Source organism: Mustelus asterias, unplaced genomic scaffold (assembly GCF_964213995.1).
Source record: "Mustelus asterias unplaced genomic scaffold, sMusAst1.hap1.1 HAP1_SCAFFOLD_1347, whole genome shotgun sequence".
NCBI classification, from domain to species: Eukaryota; Metazoa; Chordata; class Chondrichthyes; order Carcharhiniformes; family Triakidae; genus Mustelus; species Mustelus asterias.
Genome location: NW_027591292.1, coordinates 73,289 through 96,382, shown reverse-complemented (window position 1 = coordinate 96,382; position 23,094 = coordinate 73,289). Strand labels below are relative to the sequence as shown.

General features: G+C 55.9%; 1 protein-coding gene across 1 annotated transcript in view; it reads right to left on the bottom strand.

Annotated features, from left to right (window-relative positions):
- Window positions 1-749: 749 nt before the first annotated feature.
- The window catches only part of ganabb (glucosidase II alpha subunit b), a 54,464-nt gene continuing 32,119 nt past the window's right edge, over window positions 750-23,094 (bottom strand). The window contains 10 exon segments of the mRNA XM_078206189.1: window positions 750-902; window positions 904-998; window positions 1,215-1,316; window positions 8,835-8,931; window positions 11,099-11,242; window positions 15,221-15,300; window positions 17,177-17,303; window positions 19,410-19,645; window positions 22,118-22,271; window positions 22,767-22,947. Coding sequence (XP_078062315.1) covers window positions 750-902; window positions 904-998; window positions 1,215-1,316; window positions 8,835-8,931; window positions 11,099-11,242; window positions 15,221-15,300; window positions 17,177-17,303; window positions 19,410-19,645; window positions 22,118-22,271; window positions 22,767-22,947 — 1,369 coding nt within the window.

Below are 23,094 nucleotides of genomic sequence, written 5' to 3'. Positions count from 1 at the left end.
CCAACCACAGCCCCCACACGCACACCCCCCAACCACAGCCCCCCCCACACACACCCCCCAACCACAGCCCCACCACACCCCCCCCAACCACAGCCCCACCACACCCCCCCAACCACAGCCCCCACACACACACCCCCCAACCACAGCCCCACCACACACCCCCAACCACAGCCCCACCACACACCCCCCAACCACAGCCCCACACACACACACCCCCCAACCACAGCCCCCACACACACCACCCCCCTCACACACTCCCCCCGCCCCCCCCAATCGCAGCCCCCACACACACACCCCCCTCACACTCCCCCGCCCCCCCCACCCAGCCCCCACACACACCACCCCCCACCGCGCCACCCCCTCTCACACTCCCCCGTCACCCCCATCCACAGCTCCCCCACCCCCACGGCCCCCGCACACCCCCCCACCGCGCCACCCCCTCTCACACACCCCCAACCACAGCCCCACACACCACTCCCCCTCCCCCCCACAGCCCCCACACACAGCTCTCCCCCCCCCAAACCACGGCCCCCGCACACACACCCCCCCACCGCGCCACCCCCCAAACCACGGCCCCCCACACCCCCCCCCCACCACACGCCCCCCTCACACAACCACCCACCACACCCCCCACACACACCCATCCACCGCACCCCCTGTGTGTGTGTGTGTGTGTGTGTGTGTGTGTGTGTGTGTGTGTGTGTCTCCCCTCCCCCGTGAACACAGGCTCGGAGCTGAGGGATGTGGCCTTACCTCATGACGGGCTCCCCGCTCCGGTAAGCGTGGTAAAACAGCGTGTACCAGAACGGCAGCAGGGCATAGCGTTCCCGAATAACCGCACGGATCAGCAGCTTATTCTCATCCCCAAAGAGCCAGGGCTCCCGCCGGGGGGTGTCCAGGTGGGGCATGGGCTCGGAAGAAGGGCTGATAGGCGCCAGCCTGGTACCAACGTACCAGCAGCTCTGCGCTGGGGTGCTTGAAGAAACCACCCACATCCGCTGCAGAGAGAGAGAGAGAGAGGGGGCAGAGTGAGAGCAACGCCCAGCTGTAGATTCCCCCACCCCCCCCCCCCGGGGATCTGTCCCTCAGCTCAGAGACAGAACCCGCACAGTACAGCAGCGAATACCCAGCCAGAGTGTTAGTCTAGCTTCAGAGTGCAATGTCAGGTGCCTGGTACACCCCGCACCCACCGCAGCGACAGGAGACACACTCACCTCCGCAGAAAGAGATCCCAGCGAGTCCCAGAGACAGGCACATGGGGACTGAGATCTTCAGGTGGTCCCACTCAGCGGAATTGTCACCGGTCCACACTGCCCCTGGACACAGACAGGAGGGAGAAGTCACAACCGGGAAGTCAATGTTAGCACCCACTCCACACGGGGCGAGGGGGCGCATGGTAACGTGGAACAGGAATCAGGGGGGATAGGCTAAAGTCCTCACGGCAGTTTAACCTCACTCGGAATGATCCAGCAGCGTGCCTGACCGTCAGCCCAGTTCCCTCTCCCAGCCCCCACTGCCGAGTGGAGGGTGTGTGTGTGTTATTGGGAGCAGCCCTGGACATTTCAGTACCGGAGGTTAAACAGTGTCACAGACACACACACACACACACACACACACACAGAGACACACACACACACAGAGACACACACACACACAGAGACACACACACACACAGAGACACACACACACACAGAGACACACACACACACACACACACACACACACACACACACACAGACACACAGACACACACACACAGACACACACACACACAGACACACAGACACACAGACACAGACACAGACACAGACACACAGACACACACACACAGACACACACACACAGACACACACACACAGACACACACACACAGACACACACACACAGACACACACACACAGACACACACACACAGACACACACACACAGACACACACACACAGACACACACACACAGACACACACACACAGACCACAATCCCCGTCACCAACAATATTCCCCAACACTACCCTGCAGTGAACTGACTGGAACATTACCCCCTCCTGTATCACTCCAGCCGTCCTCAATAACAGAGACATTACACAATGTGCAGCCCCCCTGCTGGTGTTTGTCCCGCAGGAGGGGCTGTAGGAGTTTGTTCCAGCGATGGGTGTGTGTCCCGGGTTAGTGACTGCAGGAGTTTGTTCCGGCGATGGGTGTGTGTCCCGGGTTAGGGGCTGTAGGAGTTTGTTCCAGCGATGGGTGTGTGTCCCGGGTTAGGGGCTGTAGGAGTTTGTTCCGGCGATGGGTGTGTGTCCCGGGTTAGTGACTGCAGGAGTTTGTTCCGGCGATGGGTGTGTGTCCCGGGTTAGGGGCTGTAGGAGTTTGTTCCGGCGATGGGTGTGTGTCCCGGGTTAGTGACTGTAGGAGTTTGTTCCGGCGATGGGTGTGTGTCCCGGGTTAGGGAGTGACTGTAGGAGTTTGTTCCAGCGATGGGTGTGTGTCCCGGGTTAGTGGCTGTAGGAGTTTGTTCCAGCGATGGGTGTGTGTCCCGGGTTAGGGAGTGACTGCAGGAGTTTGTTCCAGCGATGGGTGTGTGTCCCGGGTTAGGGAGTGACTGTAGGAGTTTGTTCCAGCGATGGGTGTGTGTCCCGGGTTAGGGAGTGACTGTAGGAGTTTGTTCCAGCGATGGGTGTGTGTCCCGGGTTAGTGGCTGTAGGAGTTTGTTCCAGTGATGGGTGTGTGTCCCGGGTTAGGGGCTGTAGGAGTTTGTTCCGGCGATGGGTGTGTGTCCCGGGTTAGGGGCTGTAGGAGTTTGTTCCGGCGATGGGTGTGTGTCCCGGGTTAGGGGCTGTAGGAGTTTGTTCCGGCGATGGGTGTGTGTCCCGGGTTAGGGGCTGTAGGAGTTTGTTCCGGCGATGGGTGTGTGTCCCGGGGTAGGGGCTGTAGGAGTTTGTTCCGGCGATGGGTGTGTGTCCCGGGGTAGGGGCTGTAGGAGTTTGTTCCGGCGATGGGTGTGTGTCCCGGGTTAGGGGCTGTAGGAGTTTGTTCCGGCGATGGGTGTGTGTCCCGGGTTCGTGACTGTAGGAGTTTGTTCCGGCGATGGGTGTGTGTCCCGGGTTAGTGACTGTAGGAGTTTGTTCCGGCGATGGGTGTGTGTCCCGGGTTAGGGAGTGACTGTAGGAGTTTGTTCCGGCGATGGGTGTGTGTCCCGGGTTAGGGAGTGGCTGTAGGAGTTTGTTCCAGCGATGGGTGTGTGTCCCGGGTTAGGGAGTGGCTGTAGGAGTTTGTTCCGGCGATGGGCGTGTGTCCCGGGTTAGGGAGTGACTGTAGGAGTTTGTTCCAGCGATGGGTGTGTGTCCCGGGTTAGGGAGTGACTGTAGGAGTTTGTTCCGGCGATGGGTGTGTGTCCCGGGTTAGGGAGTGACTGTAGGAGTTTGTTCCGGCGATGGGTGTGTGTCCCGGGTTAGTGACTGTAGGAGTTTGTTCCGGCGATGGGTGTGTGTCCCGGGTTAGGGAGTGACTGTAGGAGTTTGTTCCGGCGATGGGTGTGTGTCCCGGGTTAGGGAGTGGCTGTAGGAGTTTGTTCCGGCGATGGGCGTGTGTCCCGGGTTAGGGAGTGACTGTAGGAGTTTGTTCCAGCGATGGGTGTGTGTCCCGGGTTAGGGAGTGACTGTAGGAGTTTGTTCCGGCGATGGGTGTGTGTCCCGGGTTAGTGACTGTAGGAGTTTGTTCCAGCGATGGGTGTGTGTCCCGGGTTAGTGGCTGTAGGAGTTTGTTCCAGTGATGGGTGTGTGTCCCGGGTTAGGGGCTGTAGGAGTTTGTTCCGGCGATGGGTGTGTGTCCCGGGTTAGGGAGTGACTGTAGGAGTTTGTTCCGGCGATGGGTGTGTGTCCCGGGTTAGGGAGTGACTGTAGGAGTTTGTTCCGGCGATGGGTGTGTGTCCCGGGTTAGTGACTGTAGGAGTTTGTTCCAGCGATGGGTGTGTGTCCCGGGTTAGTGACTGTAGGAGTTTGTTCCAGCGATGGGTGTGTGTCCCGGGTTAGTGGCTGTAGGAGTTTGTTCCGGCGATGGGTGTGTGTCCCGGGTTAGGGGCTGTAGGAGTTTGTTCCGGCGATGGGTGTGTGTCCCGGGTTAGGGGCTGTAGGAGTTTGTTCCAGCGATGGGAGTGTGTCCCGGGTTAGGGAGTGACTGTAGGAGTTTGTTCCGGCGATGGGCCTGTGTCCCGGGTTAGGGAGTGACTGTAGGAGTTTGTTCCAGCGATGGGTGTGTGTCCCGGGTTAGTGACTGTAGGAGTTTGTTCCAGCGATGGGTGTGTCCCCCGGGTTAGGGAGTGACTGTAGGAGTTTGTTCCAGCGATGGGTGTGTGTCCCGGGTTAGTGACTGTAGGAGTTTGTTCCGGCGATGGGTGTGTGTCCCGGGTTAGGGAGTGACTGTAGGAGTTTGTTCCGGCGATGGGTGTGTGTCCCGGGTTAGGGAGTGACTGTAGGAGTTTGTTCCAGTGATGGGTGTGTGTCCCGGGTTAGTGACTGCAGGAGTTTGTTCCGGCGATGGGTGTGTGTCCCGGGTTAGTGACTGTAGGAGTTTGTTCCAGCGATGGGTGTGTGTCCCGGGTTAGGGGCTGTAGGAGTTTGTTCCAGCGATGGGTGTGTGTCCCGGGTTAGTGACTGTAGGAGTTTGTTCCGGCGATGGGTGTGTGTCCCGGGTTAGGGAGTGACTGTAGGAGTTTGTTCCAGCGATGGGTGTGTGTCCCGGGTTAGTGGCTGTAGGAGTTTGTTCCAGTGATGGGTGTGTGTCCCGGGGTAGGGGCTGTAGGAGTTTGTTCCGGCGATGGGTGTGTGTCCCGGGTTAGGGGCTGTAGGAGTTTGTTCCGGCGATGGGTGTGTGTCCCGGGTTAGGGGCTGTAGGAGTTTGTTCCGGCGATGGGTGTGTGTCCCGGGTTAGTGACTGTAGGAGTTTGTTCCGGCGATGGGTGTGTGTCCCGGGTTAGGGAGTGACTGTAGGAGTTTGTTCCGGCGATGGGTGTGTGTCCCGGGTTAGGGAGTGACTGTAGGAGTTTGTTCCGGCGATGGGTGTGTGTCCCGGGTTAGGGAGTGACTGTAGGAGTTTGTTCCGGCGATGGGTGTGTGTCCCGGGTTAGGGAGTGGCTGTAGGAGTTTGTTCCGGCGATGGGTGTGTGTCCCGGGTTAGGGAGTGACTGTAGGAGTTTGTTCCAGCGATGGGTGTGTGTCCCGGGTTAGGGAGTGACTGTAGGAGTTTGTTCCGGCGATGGGTGTGTGTCCCGGGTTAGGGAGTGACTGTAGGAGTTTGTTCCGGCGATGGGTGTGTGTCCCGGGTTAGTGACTGTAGGAGTTTGTTCCGGCGATGGGTGTGTGTCCCGGGTTAGGGAGTGACTGTAGGAGTTTGTTCCGGCGATGGGTGTGTGTCCCGGGTTAGGGAGTGGCTGTAGGAGTTTGTTCCGGCGATGGGTGTGTGTCCCGGGTTAGGGAGTGGCTGTAGGAGTTTGTTCCGGCGATGGGCGTGTGTCCCGGGTTAGGGAGTGACTGTAGGAGTTTGTTCCGGCGATGGGTGTGTGTCCCGGGTTAGGGAGTGACTGTAGGAGTTTGTTCCGGCGATGGGTGTGTGTCCCGGGTTAGGGAGTGGCTGTAGGAGTTTGTTCCAGCGATGGGTGTGTGTCCCGGGTTAGGGAGTGGCTGTAGGAGTTTGTTCCGGCGATGGGCGTGTGTCCCGGGTTAGGGAGTGACTGTAGGAGTTTGTTCCAGCGATGGGTGTGTGTCCCGGGTTAGGGAGTGACTGTAGGAGTTTGTTCCGGCGATGGGTGTGTGTCCCGGGTTAGTGACTGTAGGAGTTTGTTCCAGCGATGGGTGTGTGTCCCGGGTTAGTGGCTGTAGGAGTTTGTTCCAGTGATGGGTGTGTGTCCCGGGTTCGGGAGTGACTGTAGGAGTTTGTTCCGGCGATGGGCCTGTGTCCCGGGTTAGGGAGTGACTGTAGGAGTTTGTTCCAGCGATGGGTGTGTGTCCCGGGTTAGTGACTGTAGGAGTTTGTTCCAGCGATGGGTGTGTGTCCCGGGTTAGGGAGTGACTGTAGGAGTTTGTTCCAGCGATGGGTGTGTGTCCCGGGTTAGTGACTGTAGGAGTTTGTTCCGGCGATGGGTGTGTGTCCCGGGTTAGGGAGTGACTGTAGGAGTTTGTTCCGTGTTAGGGAGTGACTGTAGGAGTTTGTTCCAGTGATGGGTGTGTGTCCCGGGTTAGTGACTGCAGGAGTTTGTTCCGGCGATGGGTGTGTGTCCCGGGTTAGTGACTGTAGGAGTTTGTTCCAGCGATGGGTGTGTGTCCCGGGTTAGGGGCTGTAGGAGTTTGTTCCAGCGATGGGTGTGTGTCCCGGGTTAGTGACTGTAGGAGTTTGTTCCGGCGATGGGTGTGTGTCCCGGGTTAGGGAGTGACTGTAGGAGTTTGTTCCGGCGATGGGCGTGTGTCCCGGGTTAGGGAGTGACTGTAGGAGTTTGTTCCGGCGATGGGTGTGTGTCCCGGGTTAGGGAGTGACTGTAGGAGTTTGTTCCGGCGATGGGTGTGTGTCCCGGGTTAGGGAGTGACTGTAGGAGTTTGTTCCGGCGATGGGTGTGTGTCCCGGGTTAGGGAGTGGCTGTAGGAGTTTGTTCCAGTGATGGGTGTGTGTCCCGGGTTAGGGAGTGGCTGTAGGAGTTTGTTCCGGCGATGGGTGTGTGTCCCGGGTTAGGGGCTGTCGGAGTTTGTTCCGGCGATGGGTGTGTGTCCCGGGTTAGGGAGTGACTGTAGGAGTTTGTTCCGGCGATGGGTGTGTGTCCCGGGTTAGGGAGTGACTGTAGGAGTTTGTTCCAGCGATGGGTGTGTGTCCCGGGTTAGGGAGTGACTGTAGGAGTTTGTTCCAGCGATGGGTGTGTGTCCCGGGTTAGTGACTGTAGGAGTTTGTTCCAGCGATGGGTGTGTGTCCCGGGTTAGGGAGTGACTGTAGGAGTTTGTTCCGGCGATGGGTGTGTGTCCCGGGTTAGGGGCTGTAGGAGTTTGTTCCGGCGATGGGTGTGTGTCCCGGGTTAGTGACTGTAGGAGTTTGTTCCGGCGATGGGCGTGTGTCCCGGGTTAGTGACTGTAGGAGTTTGTTCCAGCGATGGGTGTGTGTCCCGGGTTAGGGGCTGTAGGAGTTTGTTCCAGCGATGGGTGTGTGTCCCGGGTTAGGGAGTGACTGTAGGAGTTTGTTCCGGCGATGGGTGTGTGTCCCGGGTTAGGGAGTGACTGTAGGAGTTTGTTCCGGCGATGGGCGTGTGTCCCGGGTTAGGGAGTGACTGTAGGAGTTTGTTCCGGCGATGGGCGTGTGTCCCGGGTTAGGGAGTGACTGTAGGAGTTTGTTCCGGCGATGGGTGTGTGTCCCGGGTTAGGGAGTGACTGTAGGAGTTTGTTCCAGCGATGGGCGTGTGTCCCGGGTTAGTGACTGTAGGAGTTTGTTCCGGCGATGGGTGTGTCTCCCGGGTTAGGGAGTGGCTGTAGGAGTTTGTTCCAGCGATGGGTGTGTGTCCCGGGTTAGGGAGTGGCTGTAGGAGTTTGTTCCAGCGATGGATGTGTGTCCCGGGTTCGGGAGTGACTGTAGGAGTTTGTTCCGGCGATGGGCGTGTGTCCCGGGTTAGGGAGTGACTGTAGGAGTTTGTTCCGGCGATGGGTGTGTGTCCCGGGTTAGGGAGTGACTGTAGGAGTTTGTTCCGGCGATGGGTGTGTGTCCCGGGTTCGGGAGTGGCTGTAGGAGTTTGTTCCGGCGATGGGCGTGTGTCCCGGGTTAGGGAGTGACTGTAGGAGTTTGTTCCGGCGATGGGTGTGTGTCCCGGGTTAGTGACTGTAGGAGTTTGTTCCGGCGATGGGCGTGTGTCCCGGGTTAGGGAGTGACTGTAGGAGTTTGTTCCGGCGATGGGTGTGTGTCCCGGGTTAGGGAGTGACTGTAGGAGTTTGTTCCGGCGATGGGTGTGTGTCCCGGGTTAGGGGCTGTAGGAGTTTGTTCCGGCGATGGGTGTGTGTCCCGGGTTAGTGACTGTAGGAGTTTGTTCCAGCGATGGGTGTGTGTCCCGGGTTAGTGGCTGTAGGAGTTTGTTCCGGCGATGGGTGTGTGTCCCGGGTTAGGGGCTGTAGGAGTTTGTTCCGGCGATGGGTGTGTGTCCCGGGTTAGGGGCTGTAGGAGTTTGTTCCGGCGATGGGTGTGTGTCCCGGGTTAGGGAAGGGCTGTAGGAGTTTGTTCCAGCGATGGGTGTGTGTCCGGGGTTAGGGAGTGACTGTAGGAGTTTGTTCCGGCGATGGGTGTGTGTCCCGGGTTAGGGGCTGTAGGAGTTTGTTCCGGCGATGGGTGTGTGTCCCGGGTTAGGGAAGGGCTGTAGGAGTTTGTTCCAGCGATGGGTGTGTGTCCCAGGTTAGGGAGTGGCTGTAGGAGTTTGTTCCAGCGATGGGTGTGTGTCCCGGGTTAGGGAGTGACTGTAGGAGTTTGTTCCGGCGATGGGTGTGTGTCCCGGGTTAGGGAGTGACTGTAGGAGTTTGTTCCGGCGATGGGTGTGTGTCCCGGGTTAGGGGCTGTAGGAGTTTGTTCCGGCGATGGGTGTGTGTCCCGGGTTAGGGAGTGACTGTAGGAGTTTGTTCCGGCGATGGGTGTGTGTCCCGGGTTAGGGAGTGACTGTAGGAGTTTGTTCCGGCGATGGGTGTGTGTCCCGGGTTAGGGAGTGACTGTAGGAGTTTGTTCCGGCGATGGGTGTGTGTCCCGGGTTAGTGGCTGTAGGAGTTTTTTCCAGCCTCACGCGGGGCTGAAGGACACACCTCGAGGGGAAAGGAAAATCAGTGCCTCTCACCATAACGCTGGGAGCCGGCGAAAAATCCTCTGGTCAGGACAAAGGGCCGTTCTGTGCCCCCAGAGCGCTGGATCAGGCCGTCCGAGGTTGCCTTTTGCTGTGGGACAGAGAGAGAGAGAGGGGGGTAAACTCTCATTCCCTGACTAAAGGCCACCAGGAAAATGAACACAGGAACAGGAGGTCCTTCCAGCCTGTTCCACCACTCAAATACCTCAGAAACGTAGAAGATAGAAGCAGGTGGAGGCCATTCGGCCCTGCTCTGCCATTCATCACCTGATCATCCAACTCAACAGCCTCATCCTGCTTTCTCCCCATAACCTTTAATCCCATTCGCTCCTAGTGCTGTATCCAGCCGCCTCTTGAACACACAGTGATCATGGCGGATCTGCCTTGGTTCTGTCGGAGACACAGTGGGTGGCGTAATTTTTAAAAATTCATCCCTGGGACATGGGCGTCACTGGCTGGGCCCAGCATTTATTGCCCCTCCCTCGTCGCCCTTGGAGGGCAGTTGAGAGTCACCCACATTGCTGTGGCTCTGGAGTCACATGTAGGCCAGACCGGGGTAAGGACGGCAGATTTCCTTCCCTAAAGGGAACCAGATGGGTTTTTCCGACAACGGGTCATCAGTAGATTCTTAATCCCAGATATTTTTTATTGAATTCAAATTCCACCGTCTGCCGTGGCGGGGATTCGAACCCGGGTCCCCAGAACATTAGCTGAGTTCCTGGGTGAATAGTCTGGCGATAATACCACTGGGCCATCGCCTCTCCATGAATGCTCTGAGGACAAGAGTTTAAAATCCCACCACAGCAGCTGGTCGACCACAAAAGGCAGGAGCAGATGCAGGCCATTCGGCCCATTGATCCCTGCTCCGCCATTCAGAGGACCGTGAGTGACCTGATGTGATGGAGTGTGGCCACTAGGGGATTTTCACAGCCACTTCATTGCAGTGTTAATGTAAGCCTTACTCGTGACACTAACAAATAAACTTTAAAACAAACTGAATTTATAAATCGGGAATATAAAGCTAGTCTCGGCAATGGGTGACCACAAAACTAGCAATGTTGGAAAGACCCATCTGGTTCACCAATGTCCTTCAGGGAAGGAAATCTGCTGTCCTTACCCGGTCTGGCCTACATGTGACTCCAGTGCCACAGCAATGTGGTTGGCTCTTAACTGCCCTCCAAGGGCAACTCGGGAATGGGCAATAAATGCTGCCCTCGATTCCACATCCCATCAAAACATAAAAACCTAAAGCCTCTTATCCAATTAATTCTCTCCGTCTTGACATTTACCCCCTCCCCCCGACAGCTTTCTGTGGGAGAGTGTTCCAGATTTCCACTCCCCTTAGTGCGAGCAAGCGCTTCTCGATATCCCCCCCCCCTGAACAGCCTGGCTCCAATTTTAACCAGTGATGTGCAGATGCCGGCGTCAGACTGGGGTGGACACAGTAAGAAGTCTCACAACACCAGGTTAAAGTCCAACAGGTTTACTTGGAATCACGAGCTTTCGGTGTGCTGCTCCTTCATCAGGTGAGTGAAGGATCAGCGCTCCGAAAGCTCGTGCTACTAAATAAACCTGTTGGACTTTAACCGGGTGTTGTGACACTTGTTACTGTGTCCAATTTTCATGTTCTGCCCCCCCCCCCACAGGAAATAGTTTCTCTCTACCAACACGATCGAATCTTTTAATAATCTTAAACCCCCCTCAAATTGACCACCCTTCAATCTTCTCCACTCGAGGGAATCTATAAGCTTAGTTTATGTGGCCTGTCCTCGGAACTGAACCGTTTTAGCCATGGTGATGTTGCACGGTTTCCAAGGATAATACATCCTCCTGCAGAGCGGAGTCCACGGCAGTCACTGTGCGTCGGGGGTGGAGGGAGTGAGTGTTTGTGGTTAGCGTGTCGATCGAGCGGGGCTGCTTTGTCCTGGATGGGGTCGAGCTTCTTGAGTGTTGTTGGAGCCGCACCCATCCAGGCAAGTGGGGAGTGTTCCATCACACTCCTGACTTGTAGATGGTGGACAGGCTTTGGGGAGTCAGGAGGTGAGTTACTCTCCGCCGGATTCCCAGCCTCTGACCTGCTCGGGTAGCCACAGGATTTATACGGCTGGGTCCAGCTCAGTTTCTGGATGGATAAAATATTCCAGAAAAAAAAAAGTGTACAAACTGCACGCGGTAAACGGCGAATCAGCTCCCCGACATTGGGAACGGTACCGTCGTACATGAGGCAGTTCTCTCCCCCTCCCCCCCCCGACACTCACCACATACAATGCGTAAAGGTTGTGTACGTCACGGTGTTCAAAGCCTCCCACATGAACAGCGTCTTTGTGCATCGTCACCTCAGGCCCATTAAACACCGAGGGCTCGTTCATATCGTTCCACGTGTAGAGGTTGTCCATGGAGCCCTTGGAGGTGAGGGGTGTTGGTTGGGGGGGGGGTGGAGAACACAAAATGGAGAGTTAGCAGGAAGTTGGAGATTCACCGATGTTGCAGAGTACACGGAGAGCCCAAAGTGAATCATTTTTATCGAGAGGCCAGGCAGTAGCGTTGCCAAGACAACAGGCTCTTTCTGAATTTCAGCCAGTTTAAATTAGACGCTCGGATAACAGCAGCCTATCAGATTTAAATTTGATGTTTTGGTAACCTGAGAACCAATCCTATCGTGGGGATGTTGGTGCATCATCAGGGAGAGAGTTCTCAGCTCCGGAGAGACACAGCAACTGCTCTCTGCCACCACTCACAGCTTGAGAGAGAGGGAGGGGGGGGGGGGGGGGGGTAGGGTGGGGGGGGGGGGTAGGGGGGCAGGGAAAGAGAGCGAGTAGCAGCTGCTCTCTCTCTGCCACAGCTGATGGCTTTAAACTCAAAGCCTTATCTGAATAGGAAAGATACCAAAGGACGACAGAAATTCCAGACAGAAGTTAGACAAAGATTCCGAAAGACAACAAAGCTGGTTATAATTTTGAGAGTGACGAAAGATTCTATTTGTTAATAAGTGTGAATTGTAATTATCTCAGCAGCATTCCATTAGAATAGTGTTTGATTGGGTCGTCAATAGTTTCATTAACCCGCTCACTGTGAGTTTGAGAAATAAACTGTTACTTGTTGCTTTTACAGAGTCTCAGAGTGATTTTGATTCAACCACGAGAAGTTTCTGAAGAGCGGATCGGACTATTTCTCGCACACTCTTTAACAGATTAGAAAGCGAGGTAGTCCTCTTTGAGTGGTTCGTTCCGAGACAGGGAATCAACCTGATGGGCCAAATGGCCTCTTCCAACCTTGTAGGGATTCTATGCCATGAGCGAAGGTCAGGATGCTAAACAGCTGGGATAGGCTGCTCACCCCCTCTCCCCACCAGCATGAACCATAAGAACATAAGAACTCGGAGCAGGAGTGGGCCATCTGGCCCCTCGAGCCTGCTCCGCCATTCAATAAGATCATGGCTGATCTTTTCGTGGACTCAGCTCCACTTACCCGCCCGCTCACCATAACCCTTAATTCCTTTACTGTTCAAAAATCTATCTATCCTTGCCTTAAAAACATTCAATGAGGTAGCCTCAACTGCTTCACTGGGCAGGGAATTCCACACATTCACAACCCTTTGTGTGAAGAAGTTCCTCCTCAACTCAGTCCTAAATCTGCTCCCCCTTATTTTGAGGCCATGCCCCCTAGTTCTAGTTTCACCTGCCAGTGGAAACAACCTCCCTGCTTCTATCTTATCTATTCCCTTCATAATCTTATCTGTTTCTATAAGATCTCCCCTCATTCTTCTGAATTCCAATGAGTATAGCCCCAGTCTACTCAGTCTCTCCTCATAAGCCAACCCTCTCAACTCCGGAATCAACCTAGTGAATCTCCTCTGCACCCCCTCCAGTGCCAGTATATCCTTTCTCAAGTAAGGAGACCAAAACTGTACACAGTACTCCAGGTGTGGCCTCACCAGCACCTTTTACAGCTGCAACATAACCTCGCTGTTTTTAAACTCCATCCCTCTGGCAATGAACGACAAAATTCCATTTGCCTTCTTAATTACCTCGGGTGGATGGAGCTATTACTAGGGGGCATAACTATAGGGTTCAGGGTGGGAGATATAGGAAGGATATCCGAGGTAGGTTCTTTACACAGAGAGTGGTTGGGGTGTGGAATGGACTGCCTGCAGTGATAGTGGAGTCAGACACTTTAGGAACATTTAAGCGGTTATTGGATAGGCACATGGAGCACACCAGGATGATAGGGAGTGGGATAGCTTGATCTTGGTTTCAGATAAAGCTCGGCACAACATCGTGGGCCGAAGGGCCTGTTCTGTGCTGTACTGTTCTATGTTCTATAATCACCTGCTGCACCTGCAAACCAACTCCTTAAGATTCCTGCACAAGGACACCCAGGTCCCTCTGCACAGCAGCATGCTGCAATTTTTTACCATTTAAATAATAGTCCATTTTGATGTTATTCCGACCAAAATGGATGACCTCACATTTACCAACATTGTTCTCCATCTGCCAGACCCCCGCCCACTCACAAGGACACGGTGGGTGACTGCCTGGATTGAATGCAAGGTGCAGAATGTCGAATGAAGCTCTTTCAGGTGGATCGAACCTTCCTCTGCCAGATTAACACCCTGCAGGAGAGGTCTGTGAAGTCACGGTGAAACGCGGACACACACTGTACCTCGGAATTCATTCCCACCAGTCAAACCCATTCTATTCCAAATCTAGCCAGCTGCTGAGACGGTGTACAAGGATTTCCCTATCTGCCCTGGATGGAAGCCCAGTGCAGGGTGCACTCACACACTGCCCCGCTCCCTACCTAATGCAACTTGAAAATACCCAAACGCTGTTCTCTTTGAACGAAGTGTTATTAGTCTGTGGGAGTGAAGAGTGTTGGGCATTCAGCACTCGGGGATTTAGCGGAGCGGCACAGTGGGTTGGCACTGCTGCCTCACAGCGCCAGGGACCCGGGGCAGCACGGTGACACAGTGGGTTAGCACTGCTGCCTCACAGCGCCAGGGACCCGGAGCGCCAGGGACCCGGGGCAGCACGGTGGCACAGTGGGTTGGCACTGCTGCCTCACAGCGCCAGGGACCCGGGGCAGCACGGTGACACAGTGGGTTAGCACTGCTGCCTCACAGCGCCAGGGACCCGGAGCGCCAGGGACCCGGGGCAGCACGGTGGCACAGTGGGTTGGCACTGCTGCCTCACAGCGCCAGGGACCCGGGGCAGCACGGTGGCACAGTGGGTTGGCACTGCTGCCTCACAGCGCCAGGGACCCGGGGCAGCACGGTGACACAGTGGGTTAGCACTGCTGCCTCACAGCGCCAGGGACCCGGAGCGCCAGGGACCCGGGGCAGCACGGTGGCACAGTGGGTTGGCACTGCTGCCTCACAGCGCCAGGGACCCGGGGCAGCACGGTGGCACAGTGGGTTGGCACTGCTGCCTCACAGCGCCAGGGACCCGGGGCAGCACGGTGACACAGTGGGTTAGCACTGCTGCCTCACAGCGCCAGGGACCCGGGCAGCACGGTGGCACAGTGGGTTAGCACTGCTGCCTCACAGCGCCAGGGACCCGGGGCAGCACGGTGACACAGTGGTTAGCACTGCTGCCTCACAGCACCAGGGACCCGGGGCAGCACGGTGACACAGTGGGTTAGCACTGCTGCCTCACAGAGCCAGGGACCCGGGGCAGCACGGTGACACAGTGGGTTAGCGCTGCTGCCTCACAGCGCCAGGGACCCGGGGCAGCACGGTGACACAGTGGGTTAGCACTGCTCCCTCACAGTGCCAGGGACCCGGGGCAGCACGGTGACACAGTGGGTTAGCACTGCTCCCTCACAGTGCCAGGGACCCGGGGCAGCACGGTGACACAGTGGTTAGCACTGCTGTCTCACAGTGCCAGGGACCCGGGGCAGCACGGTGGCACAGTGGGTTAGCACTGCTGTCTCACAGCGCCAGGGACCTGGGCAGCACGGTGACACAGTGGGTTAGCACTGCTGCCTCACAGCGCCAGGGACCCGGGGCAGCACGGTGGCACAGTGGTTAGCACTGCTGTCTCACAGCGCCAGGGACCTGGGTTCGATTCCCAGCTTGGGTCACTGTCTGTGTGGAGTTTGCACATTCTCCCCGTGTCTGCGTAGGTTTCCTCCGGGTGCTCCGGTTTCCTCCCACAGTCTGAAAGACGTGTAGATTAGGTGGATTGGCCGTGCTAAATTGCCCCTTCGCGTCAGGGGACTAGCTAGGGTAAATGCATGGGGTTGTGGGAATAGGGCCTGGGTGGGATTGTGGTCGATGCAGACTCAATGGGCCGAATGGCCTCCTCCTGCACTGTAGGGATTCTGTGATTCAACAAAAAGCCCAAGTTAGTCGGGTAAGGTTACACAGGGTCTGAACTAACCTCATACTGATCGTAGGCAAACATGCTAGCCCACCACGCTCGCATCTCGGGGTTGGTGAAGTCAGGGTAGCCAGCTGAACCTAGGGAGAGCAGACAATGGTTAAATCACTGGCAGTAACTACAGGATACAATCAACCCACACCGTATCTCAAACCAACAGCGGGTCCCAGCATTCCAGAACCAAAGGAGAAACCGCAGCTGGTGCCCAGAAATCGACAACCCACACGGGCAACACGGCACAGGAAACAAAATGGAAGGCAGCAGAGGGGGTGGCAGGAGATGGTGAGGAGGAGATAGAGGTCCAACAGGCTATAGTGAACTCTGCAACCTCCGCTTCGCCCCCACCCCCACCTCTGCAGTCTTCGTCCCATCCCCTCCGTCGCCGCAACCTCCGTCCCACATCCCCCCCGCCCCCCCCGTCTCTGCAACTTCCATCCTGCACGCACCCCACCCCCTCCCACCGTCTCTGCAACCTCCTCCAACCCTACGACACTCCTACTCGCCACACAAAGAACAAAGAAAATTACAGCACAGGAACAGGCCCTTCGGCCCTCCAAGCCTGCACTGACCATGCTGCTCGGCACCGACCGCGAACGACCAGCAGGGGTCATCCTCGTCAATTTCAGCTGCCTGCAGTGGCGCTCATGAACCAACGGTGGCGTCGATCATCCTGGACCAGGCCAAGCCTCATAGACTTGACAAGTCTATGATGGACATTCAGGTAAACGACCACTTGATTTATTGTCTGTTTGACAGCGGGAGCACTGAGAGTTTTATCCACCCAGACGCTGTGAAGCGGTGTGGACTCCGGATTCAACCTGTCAAACAGACAATTTCTATGGCATCAAGGTCCCGGTCTGTCACCGTGCTAGGGAGTTGCGTGGTAACTTTAACAGTGCAAGGCACAGTTTATGAGCGTTTCAAGCTCCTAGTGTGGCCGCACCTTTGCGCGCCAATACTTCTCGGACTAAACTTCATGGTCCACTTGAGGAGTGTAACCCTACAGTACGGTGGGCCACTCCCTTCGCTTTCAGTGGGAGAACAGCAGCCTCCAAATTGCCCAACGCCTGTAGCCTCTCGACGCTGAAGTTCACCACACCGACTTAACTAAAACCCCCTACCCTTCCGGGGACCATATCCCTCTATTCCCATCCTATTCATGTATTTGTCCAGACGCCCCTTAAAAGTCTCTACCGTATCCACTTCCACTACCTCCCCTGGCAGTGAGTTCCAGGCGCCCACCACCCTCTGTGTAAAGAAATCTGCCTCATACATCTCCTTTAAACCTTGCCCCTCGCACCTTAAACCACACGTCTCTGTCCTGGACTCCAATGCACCCCCCCCTCCTCTCTCAGCCCTGCTGGGTTTCTGGAACTTGCTCCACGAATCCCCCTTCTCCTTTCAGACGCTCCTTTATACTGGTTCCCGGCTGTGCATCTGCTCGCATTCCAGTGTCAAATCCTGCCTGAAGCTGGAGGATGGGCCACATTTTCTATTCACCCGTGGGACATGGGCATCGCTGGCTGGCCAGCATCTACTACTGCCCATCCCTAGTTACCCTTGGCAACCACATTGCCGTGGCTCTGGAGTCACATGTAGGCCAGACCGGGGTAAGGACGGCAGATTTCCTTCCCTAAAGGGAACCAGATGGGTTTTTCCCACAATGGGTCATCAGTAGATTCTTAATCCCAGATATTTTTTATTGAATTCAAATTCCACCATCTGCCGTGGGCGGGATTCGAACCCGGGTCCCCAGAACATTAGCCGGGTTTCTGGATTAATAGTCTAGCGATAATACCACGAGGCCGTCGCCCGCCCCTGCATTAAAGGCGCTATATAAACGTAGGTGGTTATCTCTGTGGAGACACCGATTCCTGACGGCTGAAGCACCGGGACAGACGGAGGAATCCGGGGAAAGGCTAAACAGAGAGAGAAATGGCTATTTGGAACAGTTACCTGGCCAACACCAGCCTTCATAATCACTCCCATCCTTGGTCTTGGTGTAGAAGTTGCGAGACTGGATGGTGGTGTGAATCTTGTAACCACTGTCAATCTTGATGTGGGGGTCAACTATACTGACCATCTGCAGGAGTGAAGGGGAGTTAGCGATCTACAGACAGTGAATGCCGCTCCGCTAGTTAAGGTGGTTTTACAGAGACAGGGAACTACAGACCAGCAAGTCCCAACTACTGGAGAAACTTCTGAAGGAGAGCATGCGTCTCCACTTGGAGGGGCAAAGCTTGACCAGGGAGCGTCAGCATGGCTTCATCAGAGGGAGGTCCACGCCCAACAAATTTGATTGAATTCTTTTGAGGAGGTGACCAGGGAGGGTAGATGAGGGTAGTGCAGTCGATGTAGTTTATATGGATTTCAGCAAAGCCTTTTTTATAAAAAAATAGAATCCCTACGGTGCAGAAGGAAGCCATTCGACCCATCGAGTCTGCACCGTCCACAATCCCACCCAGGCCCTATCCCCATATTTAGCCCACTAATCTCTCTAACCTACACATTCGGGGACACAAGGGGCAATTTAGCAAGTCTAACGCACCTAGCCCGCACACCTTTGGACTGTGGGAGGAAACCAGAGCACCCGGAGGAAAGCCACATGTCCCACAAGGTCCTACATGGGAGACTTGTAAAGAAGCACACGCGATACAGGGTAACTTGATAAAGTGGATTCAAAATTGTCTCCGTTGTAGGAGACAGAGGGTGGTGACAGACAGCTGCTTTAGTGACTGGAAGCCAGTGTCCAGTGGCGTACCACAGGGATCCGTGCTGGGTCCCCTCTTATTTAGAAGGGCATGTTAGTAGGGTGGTGAAAAAGGCATATGGAACACTTGCCTTTCACAATCGGGGTATAGATTACAGAAGCAGGGAAGTCATGCTGGAGTTGTATAGAACTCTGGTGAGACCACAGCTGGAGCACTGTGTGCAGTTCTGGTCGCCACATTATTGGAAGGATGTGGTTGCACTGGAGGGGGTGCAGAGGAGATTCACCAGGATGCTGCCTGGGATGGAGCGTTTAAGCTATGAAGAGAGGTTGGGGAGGCTTGGGTTGTTTTCTCTGGAGCAGAGAAGACTGAGGGGGCGACCCGATCGAGGTGTTCAAGATTATGAGGGGCACGGACAGGGTGGATAGGGGGCAGCTGTTCCCCTTAGTTGAAGGGTCAGTCATGAGGGGACACAAGTTAAAAATGAGGAGTGGGAGGTTTTGGGGGGGGGAACGTGAGGAAAACATTTCCTACCCAGAGGGTGGTGAGGGTCTGGAATGCGCTGCCTGGGAGGGTGGTGGGGGCGGGATGCCTCACATCCTTTAAAAAGTACCTGGATGAGCACTTGGCACATCATAACATTCAGGGCTATGGGCCAAGTGCTGGCAAGTGGGATTAAAGTTTATTTATTAGTGTCACAAGTAGGCTTACATTAACACTGCAATGAAGTTACTGTGAAAATCCCCTAGTCGCCACACTCCGGCGCCTGTTCGGGTAACACTGAGGGTACACAGCCTAGTCCATTACACAAACCGGCCTCCCATCCATTGACTCTGTCTACACTTCCCGCTGCCTCGGGAAAAGCAGCCGGCATAATTAAGGACCTCACGCACCCCGGACATTCTCTCTTCCACCTTCTTCCGTCGGGAAAAAGATACAAAAGTCTGAGGTCGCGTACCGACCGACTCAAGAACAGCTTCTTCCCTGCTGCTGTCAGACTTTTGAATGGACCTACCTCGCATTAAGTTGATCTTTCTCTCTACCCTAGCTATGACTGTAACACTACATCCTGCACCCTCTCCTTTCCTTCTCTATGAACGGTATGCTTTGTCTGTATAGTGCGCAAGGAACAATACTTTTCACTGTATCCCAATACATGTGACAATAATAAATCAAATCATCTTTGGAGTGTGGGAGGAAACCGGAGCACCCGGAGGAAACCCACGCAGACATGGGGAGAATGTGCAGACTTTCCGCACAGACAGTGACCCGAGGCTGGAATCGAACCTGGTGCTGAGAGGCAGCAGTGTGAACCGCCGTGCCGTCCCATTAGGTGGGAGTTAAGATGTTTCTCACGTGTCAGTGCAGACTCGATGGGCTGAAGGGCCTCTTGTGCGCTGTATGACCCTGGGAAGCTTTCCAAAGGGAGAGGGATTTGCAGCTGATCCCCAGTCCACGCCCCGTCTCCGTCCCATTACCTTGCGTTTCTTCGAAGCCAGGTTTTGCAGCATGTCCTTGGGGTTGGGGAATTTATTCTGGTCCCAGGTGAAGTACCGCTTCCCATCCGTGTGCTCGATGTCCAGCCAGATCACGTCATACGGGATGTCATGCTCATCAAAGCCGGCATCCACACTCCGCACATCATCCTCGTCATTATAATTCCAGCGGCACTGGTGATAGCCAATGGCAAAGAGGGGAGGCAGAGCCTGCGTGCCTGGGGGAGGGGGGGGGAGGCAGAGAGAGAGAGAGAGAGAGCGTGAGAGAGAGAGAGGCAGAGAGAGAGCGAGCGTGAGAGAGCGTGAGAGAGAGAGAGACAGAGAGAGAGTGAGAGTGAGAGGAGGCACAGAGAGAGCGTGAGAGAGAGTGAGAGTGAGAGTGAGAGAGAGAGAGAGAGAGAGAGAGAGAGAGAGAGCGTGAGAGAGAGTGAGAGTGAGAGGCAGAGAGAGAGCGTGAGAGAGAGAGCAAGCGAGAGAGAGAGCGCGAGAGAGAGACAGAGAGAGAGTGAGAGTGAGAGCGTGAGAGAGAGAGAGCGTGAGAGAGAGAGAGGCAGAGAGAGAGCGAGCGTGAGAGAGCGTGAGAGAGAGAGAGACAGAGAGAGAGTGAGAGTGAGAGTGAGAGGAGGCACAGAGAGAGCGTGAGAGAGAGTGAGAGTGAGAGCGAGAGGCAGAGAGAGAGAGCGTGAGAGAGAGTGAGAGTGAGAGGCAGAGAGAGAGAGTGAGAGAGAGTGAGAGAGAGAGGCAGAGAGAGAGTGAGAGCGAGAGCATGAGAGAGGCAGAGAGAGAGAGAGCGAGGCAGAGAGAGAGAGACAGAGAGAGAGTGAGAGCGAGAGAGAGGCAGAGAGAGACAGAGAGAGAGTGAGAGCGAGAGCATGAGAGAGAGAGAGAGAGAGAGGCAGAGAGAGAGTGAGGCAGAGAGAGAGAGACAGAGAGAGAGTGAGAGCGAGAGACACAGACAGACAGACAGAGAGAGAGCGGGAGAGCGAGAGAGCGGGAGAGCACAGAGAGAGAGGAGGAGGCAGAGAGGAGGAGGCAGAGAGAGAGAGGGGAGGAAGCAGAGAGAGAGAGGGGAGGAAGCAGAGAGAGAGAGAGAGACAGAGCGAGGAGGGGGCAGGGAGTGAGTAACAGCAATCAGCAGGTCTCCCCATTACAACCCACCCACCATCCGCCCAGACTGCATCTCGCAGGACCACCCAGCACGCCAGGCGGCCATTCGGCGCCTCCTGCCCGTACTAGCCCGGCAAAGCCAGTCACGCTCCTTCCACTCAGACCCAGCTTCTGGCTGCACAGTCAGACATGTCACAATGTCAATTCAGGAAGTGGGGCAGGGACTGGGTGGACCCCGAGAGTGGACCGACACTCACCTCAAGCTGGCAGGACTGGTGAAGGAGGTGGTTTTAAAACACAAGTTCTGCACCCCGGGTGTAATAAATAAAGGCACCGTGCAAGGAAATTCAAATCAATCCAACTAAACACTGGGTTAGACCCCGGCTGGAGCACTGGGCCCAATTCCAGGTCCCCCCCCGACACTTTAGGAAGGATGTCGAGGCCTTGGGAGAGGGTGCGGGGGGAGATTTTCTAGAATGTTCCCAGGGATGAGGGGGTTTCAGTTAATGCGGAGGGACTGGGAGAAGCTGGGATCGTTCCCCTGGGAGCGGAGAAGGTTAAGGGGGAGATTGAATCGAGACGTTCAGAATCAGGAAGGGTTTGGATTGAGTGAATCAGGAGAAAGTGTTTCCAGTGTCAGGAGGGTGGGTAACCAGAGGGGGGCGGGGGACACGGATTGAAGAGAATCGGGGAAAGACCCAGAGGGGGAGATGAGGGGAATGTTTTTTTGCGAGTTGTTGTGATCTGGAAGGCGCTGCCTGAAAGGGCGGTGGAAGCGGATTCAACAGGAACTTTCCAAAGGGGGAAAATACTGGAAAAGGGGACATTTGCAGGGCTGTTTGGATAGATCTCTGATCACGATGGGCTGAATGGCCTGTATGCTATCTCATTCTCACTGGAAAGACGGAGGATGAGGGGGTGACCGAATAGAGGTATATAAAATTATGAAAGGCATAGATAGGGTGAACGGTGGGAAGCTTTTCCCAGGTCGGTGGTGACGTTCACGAGGGGTCATAGGTTCAAGGTGAAGGGGGGGAGGTTTAACACGGATATCAGAAGGACATATTTTACACAGAGGGTGGTGGGGGCCTGGAATGCGCTGCCGGGCAAGGTGGTGGAGGCGGACACACTGGGAACGTTTAAGGCTTATCTAGATAGCCACATGAACGGAGTGGGAATGGAGGGATACAAAAGAATGGTCTAGTTTGGACCAGGGAGCGGCACGGGCTTGGAGGGCCGAAGGGCCTGTTCCTGTGCTGTATTGTTCTTTGTTCATTCTAGGAGTCTCAGAAATACACTGGCATTAACAAAAGTGTCCACACCGGATACAGGAGGTGGGAACACTCCACTGGGACTATTTAATGAAAGGCAGGCTAGAGGGAGCATTTCCTCACACAGAGGGTGTGAGAACAGGCTCGAGGGGCTGAATGGCCTCCCCCCTGTTGCTGTGTCAGTGCCGGATGCAGCATGGTACTCTCAGTATTCCCTATTCTCCACTCTCTCTGCTCCATACGGAACACAGGGTGAGGCAGGGCCAGGATCCCTGCCTCTGCAGCACCCTCCCTCCCTCCCACCCGATGTACCTGTGAGCGAGGCGTACTGCTTGAAGACGTCAAACGGGGATGGCCCCAGGAGCAGGAAAACATCGATGATTCCACTCTCGGAAATCCAGCGGACGTCGGTCTGTGGAATCTCATTCGCCCCCTGCACGTAGTCCAGCATCTTCCCGAATAAAGTCTGTGGAGGGTTCGAGCGCCGTTAGCCCGGAATGACTGAACACCAGACACCACACACGCCCGCCGGCATCCCAATCTCAGCCCTGGGAATTCTGCCCACACCCCACCCGAGCCCTTCACTCAAAATCTCACAAAGTTCACACGTGAGAGTACCTGTACAGCACTGGGAGCAGCACGGCGGCACAGTGGTTAACACTGCTGCCTCACAGCGCCAGGGACCTGGGTTCGATTCCCGGCTCGGGTCACTGTCTGGAGTTTGCACGTTCTCCCCGTGTCTGCGTGGGTTTCCTCCAGGTGCTCCGGTTTCCTCCCACCCTGGCCCGCACCCCGGGGGGAGGGTGACCCCCACGTGGCCCGCTCCCCGGGGGGGGGGGGGGGGGAGGGTGACCCCCACGTGGCCCGCTCCCCGGGGGGAGGGTGACCCCCGCCCTGGCCCGCTCCCCGGGGGAGGGTGACCCCCCACCCCGGCCCGCTCCCCCGGGGGAGGGTGACCCACCTTGCCTGCCGTGTTGGAGCTGATGTCCACCCATGTCTCAGCCGCATTAAGCCAGAAGATTCCCAGAGTCCTGCGGATGTTGTGTGCCAGCAAGAGGGGCACAGCCCCGTACAGAGCCATGGGGTTATAGATCTCGTACTGGAAGACATCGAGGTTGTACAGACGGTACGGGTCTCCCCCACTGAGAAAACAAAACGGAGACACAGAATTATAACATACTGCACGCACGGAATCTGAAACACCAACCCTTCACTGCGACTCCGAACTAGCAGCAACCAACCCCCATCTACCTCCCCGACGAGGAGACTTTCACAGGAACTTCATTGCA